The following is an 8,307-nucleotide window of genomic DNA, read 5'->3' as shown; positions in this document are numbered from 1 at the left end:
CATTTATACCATTTCATAAGGGTTTTATGCTAATTTTTTTAAAACATAGGGTTTAACATGCTATTAATTTTACACATGGTGTTTTATGCCTTTTAGATTTTTTATTAAAGATGTGAATGCAATTAACACACATTTCTATCACCAGTATGTATAAAAAGACGACCGCGAATTCCATCTTGGGAAAACAAAAAACCAGGTTATTAAGATTTGAGAATTATAAATAAAAACATTTAAATTATTGAATACAGTGTGAAGGCTGTTTAAGTAATTAAACTAGTGGCTAACAGCTCATTTGCCGAGGGGCATGTATGTATGTAGGCGTAGTTCAATCATTTCCACCCACAATTATTTTGCTAAATGTTCCTTCGAAAGTGACACCCTCCGATTTTTTTTACTTTTTTTCTGATAATTTTTGTTTTCTTGAATCGACAAGACCGATTCCGAAGCCGCAGAATTCGGAATCTTTTTTTAAAAAAAAATGGCAAGAAGGCCTGATGAGGACTACGATTACTTGTTTAAGGTGGTGTTAATCGGCGATTCGGGCGTGGGTAAGTCCAATTTGCTGTCTCGATTCACTCGAAATGAGTTCTGCTTGGAATCTAAGTCCACGATCGGCGTTGAATTCGCCACCCGCACTCTCCAGGTCCGTCTTCCTGCTTCATCTGCTGCTGTTTTTGGTTTGTTTGGTTTAAAGAGGTGTGGTGGGAAGAGAATTGAATTTTGGAGATTTTATGTGGGTTGTTTGGGTATGATACTCCCGTTTGTTGCATGAATTTTACTGGAGAATTGAGTGAATTTTCGTGTTTTTGTGTGGAGTTTGGGAACTTACTTTTAGGGTTTTGATGTCTAGATGTGTTCATGATTTATGAGATATGGGAGCAATTGTGTACCACTTAATTGATTACTTTGAGGACTGCTTCATTAACTGTGCGACGATCAAGGCTTGAATTTGTAGTATTAATTTTTCTGCGTCGCCGAATTTATTAGGTAATAAAGGCGGTGCAGATTAAGTACTTGCTCAGGATAACTCTGGGATTCATATCCGAGACCCTAACTTTAGGGCAGTATCCAAATAATGTATCCAATAATAATTAATATTATAATGCTGATGTGGCAACTTAGATAGTATCCAAATAATGTATCCGATTATAATTAATGCTATATTTCTTATGTGACAAACAATGAGTCATTAGAAATGAGGATAGGATAATAGTCTTAACTAAGGTTGAACTCTACTCATTTACTTCTTTTTTTATCTCAACTTATCTTAAGAATGTGCAAATGCATTATGTATATTCCTTATTTGGCGAAAACTGAATCTGAACTGCCTTTGCTTTCTCCTTGTGTCGGTAACATTTTCTTTGTTTGTTCTTATTTGTGTGAGGGAAGGTGAAGAAATAAATAATTAGTGATGACCCATGATGGAATTTTGGGGACCATTGCCTTTTACAGTGGCCTCTGGCTAATTGGAGCATTTTTTTCTTGCCATTCTGTCGTAATAATCCTAATAGAGCTCTAGTTCTTTGTCAATGTTTGGGTTCAAACTTCAAATGCAGAAATGCCCGACTTCCGAGGTTCTATTTTATTTAATTAGTGCTTGATTCATGGCTGTGGCATCCTTGGACTTGTGGAACAGTTTCAGAAGAATTTTGTGTAAAAAGGATTATGTAGCAGTTGCAATCATGACGCTCCTTTGTGTGGGTATTTTGTCCTGATTGATTGTAGATTTGCTTTTTTTATTGGATACTCGATGCTCTTCTGATTTATTTCTCTCACAATTAATTTCACTTTGGATCGCCCTTGGTTCAAAATATGGTTATAAAATTTCAATTTGATTGAGGGATTTATGCACCATTAGCATAGTAGTATGCATGTAGTTTTATTGCCCAATTATGATTTTTTTTTTGAATTTGAGTGATCTTGTTGTTGTCCATTGAATGTGACAATAATTAGTATTCTGGATCTCTCTATCTCCTCTAAGGCTATATCATTGTAAATAATCACATAAATGATTATGATCAGCATGACTCACTTGTTGGCACAGTGAGAAGTGATGAGCAATCCACCTCTTAACTGGTTACAATACCCAAAATTGAAATGTTTGAGATGTTGAACTTTCTAAACTTCTAGATCAGGGTGAAGAATGGCAGTGGGAGTCTGGGGTTTAAGGTTACGGAACAGAAAAATACGGAGTTTACCTGGAAATTTCCATTCACGGGTGCAAATCTTATTCTCAAGTCTTGAAACAACTGAGAAAGAAGACCATGGGGAGGTTCCAACTATTAATCTTTGCCTCCACTTGTGCTCTAGCAGTTGCAGATTTGCAATTACCATATTTCTTCAAAATGTTATTTGTATAGTTTTATTTGGAGTATGAATGTGTTTTTTCCATCACTCATTTTGGTTCAATAAATGGATGGTGGAAATTTTATTAGCTCGCTAGCCTCCATAGTTGCATTCTGGCCACCTAGCTCGTTTTCTTGTAGCATTGCTAGACATCAGAATCAAGAAATTATTTACAATTTGTGCCTGTTTACCGACTTCTCCTTGTCAAAACAGGTCGAGGGAAGAACTATTAAGGCTCAGATATGGGACACTGCTGGCCAAGAAAGATACAGAGCCATAACAAGTGCATATTACCGTGGTGCCCTAGGAGCTCTTCTTGTATATGATGTGACTAAACCAACTACATTTGAGAACGTGAGTCGCTGGCTGAAGGAGCTTAGGGACCATGCGGACTCAAACATTGTTATCATGCTTATAGGAAATAAGACTGATCTTAAGCATCTCAGAGCCGTTGCCACAGAGGATGCGCAAGGATTTGCTGAAACAGAGGGGCTTTCGTTCATAGAAACATCTGCTTTGGAAGCAACCAACGTCGAGAAATCTTTCCAGACCATCCTATCAGAAATATATCGAATTATCAGCAAAAAGACGATCTCCTCAAATGAACCTGGACCTACTAGCATCAAAGAAGGGACGGCCCTTGTAGTTGGCCCTCAAGATTCCAACACAAAGAGTACATGCTGTTCTACATCCTAATACATATTTTCATCTCTTCATCATCTTTCATTTTCTGAATATCTATTTGAGTCTTTTGGTTCTTGCACGTTTGCTAGTTTCTTGATTATTTGATTTGCTAAGGCTTCTTGTGAATGTAACTGGATGAGATATTCTTTACAGTGATGTAGCGTTACTATTTTGCATTTTGATCACAGAATGGTTGAATCGGGTTTACGTTGTGCTACACAGTTGTGTGCAACACGACAGTGATGTGAGCCATTGGGATGCATGTCTATGGCAACAAAATTCTATTGGAAAATATACAATTTGTAGTCACAGGGTGATCCTCTATGACTCGAAAACTTCGCGTGAATGGCCGTAAGCACTAGGTGATCCACCGAGCCCTGTGCAAGGGGTGACATTTGCACAGTTAAGGTGGTTGTATCTGACTTGATGGTGAGGACAATTGGTGTCTCATAATTCATTTTTTTGTGGGATCTTGCATGTTTTTTTTGTTTTGTTGCAGTATCGAGGCACTGCTGGACAATCTTGTCGGTGAGGCAGTTCAATGGGATTATGGTATTGTTTTCGAGGTGGTAGTGACGAATAAATAGGGGTACCCAAAAAAAGCCCAGTTTCAAAAAAGCATTACATATAAATAATCTATACGATATACTCCTTATTCAGATCTTAGCGTAGGCATAAGCTAATCTTCATATCAATCTGTCTAATAGGTTAAATGTGATGTTTTTGTGTGAAAAGTAAGTATCGGTTGGTTTGAAAGATGAGGGATGAGACGATGATTGATGGATTGTTTGATCCACTAGTGAGGTTTTCGACAACTTAATCAAGATGAACAGTATCCGGTTATAAATATTTTGAAAAACAGTATTGATGTATCTATAGATTCTATACTATAAAGTGTCATGGTCCGTAATCACAATGTCAAATTTACGTAAATTAATTTGATATTTTTTTTATAGCTCTTTAATTACGTAAATGTTATATTCTTTTGTTGAATATTTATATATGGAAATGTCATTTTTATATATTTTTATTTCACAATTTATTTTTTTTTATTTGCGTTAAAAAAATGAGCTATACAAGAACCATATGACTTACGAATTGCAGACCCTGTGAATGGTTGTTCGCTTCATTATTTGGACAACATAGACAATTGTGAGTTGCAACTAGCTTTTCCATTTTCTCCCCCATATTTTTTATCTGTTTAATTCGGCATCCCACTTGGTGTCTTGTGGGCTTTCATTTACGTTAGTGTTACAAAACATGGTACTCTTCTTGCATTCCTGCCTATCAACTTAATTCTTCTTTGAATTTCTCTCTCTTCTTTGCTCATTATTATTTTTGGTGTTCTAAATTTTTTCCCTTGTGGGCAGCAGCTATGTGTTGCAATATCAAGAGGAATTTCTATTAATAATACTAAAGTTTTGATCAAACCAGATGTTAATCGAACAGATGATTCACAAACAAAAAACGCCCAAACAAGTGCTAGAAGAATTCGTTTGACTGCGTAACTGAAATATTTCCTTATAATTAGAAAAATTTGTGTGGATGGTTTTTGTTTTCATTTTCCTCCTGTGTGTGAATGATATAGATTTATGTTTCATTTAATGTTATTACTTCAATTATCGTTCTGATATATAAATGCGTGTATTACAAGTATACTTACACGCTAAGCCATAAATTTCATTGTCCAGAAAACATGAACAAATTTTAGACAACCTCGCTCATCTCAGTTCATATCTTATTCTTATATCAGTTTAGAATATTACAAAATACGATTTCCATATAAATGAGCCAATAATGTTGTCATCCTTTATTGTTTTTAAAGATGGGTTTGTATCTGCAGCCAACGGCTCAAACTAATCATAATATCCTTTCTCTTGATCACAACATTGAAAGAGAGATTAAAAGTGACGAAATTTTATGAAGGAGCTTATCAATCAAATATAAGAAGGGCATCCATAATAGTAAACCTTTCACCACCATTTTTTTGTGGTCCCATCCCACCACATCAAAAATAAAAAATCCCATTTAACTATTCACTATAATAAAAATAAAAACCCTAAACAACTCTTTTATGGACCTCACAATCATTTCAAATATCTCAATTATTATTTAATGAAACACACTATTAACTTACACTATCAATTTATACATTTAATATATTTCTGTATACGTAATTTATCATGGATATATTTTTAATATTCATTAACTATACTTAATGAAAAAATAATAATTATTTTTATTAGTTGAAATTTATACATATGTTAAAAAAACTTGATGTGTATTTATAAGAAAAAAATTATAACGATTATACATATAATTTAAAAAAAACACAAAAAAACAAAAGAAAAATAACATTATAAGTGAAAGTGAAAAAAAAACGAAAAAAAAAGGAACAAAAAAGGCCGGAAAGCTTATCATTAAATAATAGAAATAAATAAACTTATAATTAAATAATTAAAAACAATCTTTTTTAATAATAAAAAAACAAAGAGCGCTCTTGAATTCAAGAGTGTCTTTTGTCTGAACACATAAAAATGGGAAGAGCTTTTTCGTGTATGTCAAGTGGCAAAGCGGGAGCTTGAAAAAGCTCCCACTAAGGATGCCCTTATTTCTTGGTGTGGATGAGGCAATTAGTATTAATCAAATGTACTATTGTCACCAAATGTATTATTTATGAATGTGATATGAAATATTAACAGATTAATTACATTTACATCGATTATTTTTTCACATAAATAATTTTTATAATTAATCATCATTTAAAAGAATTCACCCAAAAATAAATTACTCCTTGCAATAAATTCAAATCTGATTTCATTACTATTGAAATTTTTATCTTAAAATTATTATAAGGTAATTAGATGAAATAATAAAATATAAACGGATAAGGACAGCAAATTGATCGAATTAAAAATCTGAACAGCCATCTCATATTTATGGAAATCCATTGTTTAGTATACATTATTTACATTTAGTATATTAAATGAGTGGAAAAGTGATTTGTTTCACTGATTTTACAATAAATTATATCATTTTTTTGAACCAATTATATCATATTTAATAGCCCTGGAAGTGGAATAATCTGGCAATTTTTTAATCTAGAAAAAATGAGTTCTTTCAAGTTTAGCCGGCATACAATATGTCTACAATTTTTTTTTTCCAAAGGCACTGTGGTTGTCAACCGCGATGCTATATGCACATTTCAAATTTTCGTGTTTCACGTGCAACACACATAAACCTTTTTACTATACCAACAAATGCGTGCTAAATAATTTATTTTTATAATAAAATTATATTTTAATTAAAATTATCAATTAAAATGATTGTATTATATAATAAATAAAAAAGTTGAGAAGAAAAGAAAAGAAGTAATTAAATTAAAAAGAAAAAAATAAATCATAAAGGGGGAAAAATTGAAATAGTGGTGGGAATGGTTTTTTTTTTTTTTTTTTTGGTTTTAAAATTTTTTTTTCTTACTTTATTGACATATCATACCAAGGGACCATAAGGTCTTCTTACTTAATATATACAAGCCACCATGGCACACGCGATGCGTGTTCCGTAAACATATAATTTGATAAAAATTCTAACGTGATTAAGGTGTCGGTCGAAAAAATTTGAGTTTGATAGAGAAAAAAAAAAGTGAAGAAAGAAAGTTAAGAGGGAAAACCAATGAGAAAGTGAGATAAAATGAGACATGAAAAAAGTTGTTTGTTAGTTAGTGAGGGGTATGGGGGTATAATGGGTAAATTTTTAAAAAGTACCATGACACTAAAAACAGTTTTTATAACTCAAGCACACTTAATAATATAGTACGATAGTAAGATATATATATATATAAACAACTTAAAATTTTATTTAATAAGCGAGAGGATGATTTACTGAAAATATTAGACTTCAAATTAATTTTTTTTTGGGTAATAACATCTGAGAAATGATATTTTCCATAAAAAATACATTGTCTTTTTCTATTTTCTATTTTTCAGGGGAACACATTTCGAAATATGTAATTTTACTTCGTTTCTCATATTTCTCTGTTCATCATTAACTTTATTTCAGATTTTTGGTTTTTCCATAAAAAAATTGTAACTTCATTTTCTATTTTACAATGTGTAAAATGTTTACAACGAAAACAATATTATTCTATTCAATAAAATTTTAGATAGCGTGATATTTATAGTTAAACGTAATATTTAAAAGTTATACTTCAAAAACAAAATCAAAAGTGCATCATATTCATATGCTACATTATGAGGTGACGGACGGGGAAAAGTCTATGCTGACATATCGATACTACCTGGTCTGTCAGATCCAACGGCCTCGGGCCCTTTTGCACATCACATCATGTGATATGCAAAGGTTCGGGGCCGTTGGATTGCCCTTCGGGCACTGCCCCCGAAGGGTAGCATAGACAAGTCCGACAGACGGACGGTCTGCAGTCTGTCTGCAATTCAACAAGGACAGACAATTATATCTACATTATCTTATAATATTCTTTTAAAAAATATATTTTCTTGATCTTTATTTTTATATTCCCATATATAAGTATATTTTTAATCTTCAAAATTTTGTTAATGGTATTATCTTCAACTTTTCATTAATCTATATAATATTTCTATTATTATATTTGATAGGTTACACCTAAAAATTCAACTGGGCCTGAGCCCAATCATGAAGGTCCACTCCAAATATTTTTGAGGCCCAAGCTTATTTAAATATTATATATATTTAATTCAAGACTCTGAATTCTACAAAAACCCATAAGAGGCTCAAGCCCGTGAAACTCTCCGAATATCTATAAATAGTTCAAGTCATCTCATTATTAAGGTACACACTTTCTTAAGCACTATATCGTTCTACTCTCGATTATTATTCCTTGAGTAATCGCTGACTTGAGCGTCGGAGCGCCTTCGCCGGGAACTCTCCCGGCTCATCTGACTTTGTTTTGTGACTTAGGAACAGCCCACTGAAGATCTTCCAAGGGAACGTACAAGGACTTATTCATACTCCGAATTTTGCGGAAGCAACGTGTCGAGTACAAGTGATTTTTGGCTACATCAGCTTGGCGCCGTCTGTGGGAAACCGTTAACTACGTCATTGAGAACACATATTACTTCAAAAATGTCTCAAGGAAATATTAACAATGGAAACGCACCGCCGAGTATCACTCTTACCCGTGAAGACTTGACTGCGCTAATGGAAAACACAGCAGCACTCGCAGCAAAAGATGCAGTTGCTCAGTACCTAGAAACCCGCAAGCGTAAAAGCAGCAAG

General features: G+C 33.2%; 1 protein-coding gene across 2 annotated transcripts; it reads left to right on the top strand.

Annotated features, from left to right (window-relative positions):
• The first annotated feature begins 302 nt into the window (after positions 1–302).
• LOC140860516 (ras-related protein RABA2a) lies at positions 303–3,206 on the top strand. Of its 2 annotated transcripts, XM_073263525.1 has the most exons (3): positions 650–1,451; positions 1,557–1,697; positions 2,560–3,206. In XM_073263525.1, the coding sequence occupies exons 2-3, from the start codon at positions 1,605–1,607 to the stop codon at positions 3,040–3,042; spliced, it is 576 nt and encodes a 191-aa protein (XP_073119626.1). In that variant the 5' UTR covers positions 650–1,451; positions 1,557–1,604; the 3' UTR covers positions 3,043–3,206. The 2 variants fall into 2 exon arrangements, with proteins under 2 accessions (XP_073119625.1, XP_073119626.1); XM_073263524.1 differs by lacking the exons at positions 650–1,451; positions 1,557–1,697 and adding an exon at positions 303–643.
• The last annotated feature ends 5,101 nt before the right edge of the window (positions 3,207–8,307 follow it).

Source organism: Henckelia pumila, chromosome 4 (assembly GCF_033568475.1).
Source record: "Henckelia pumila isolate YLH828 chromosome 4, ASM3356847v2, whole genome shotgun sequence".
NCBI classification, from domain to species: Eukaryota; Viridiplantae; Streptophyta; class Magnoliopsida; order Lamiales; family Gesneriaceae; genus Henckelia; species Henckelia pumila.
Note: the sequence above shows the minus strand (reverse complement) of the source record. Positions and strands in the feature narration are given on the sequence as shown.

What these genes read in the sequence shown, in the direction of transcription:
- LOC140860516 (XM_073263524.1), top strand. Translation starts at nt 479, where the DNA reads ATGGCAAGAAGGCCTGATGAGGACTACGATTACTTGTTTAAGGTGGTG. An exon ending in TCGCCACCCGCACTCTCCAG is followed by an intron (nt 644 to 2,559) that starts GTCCGTCTTCCT and finishes TTGTCAAAACAG; the next exon opens with GTCGAGGGAAGAACTATTAA.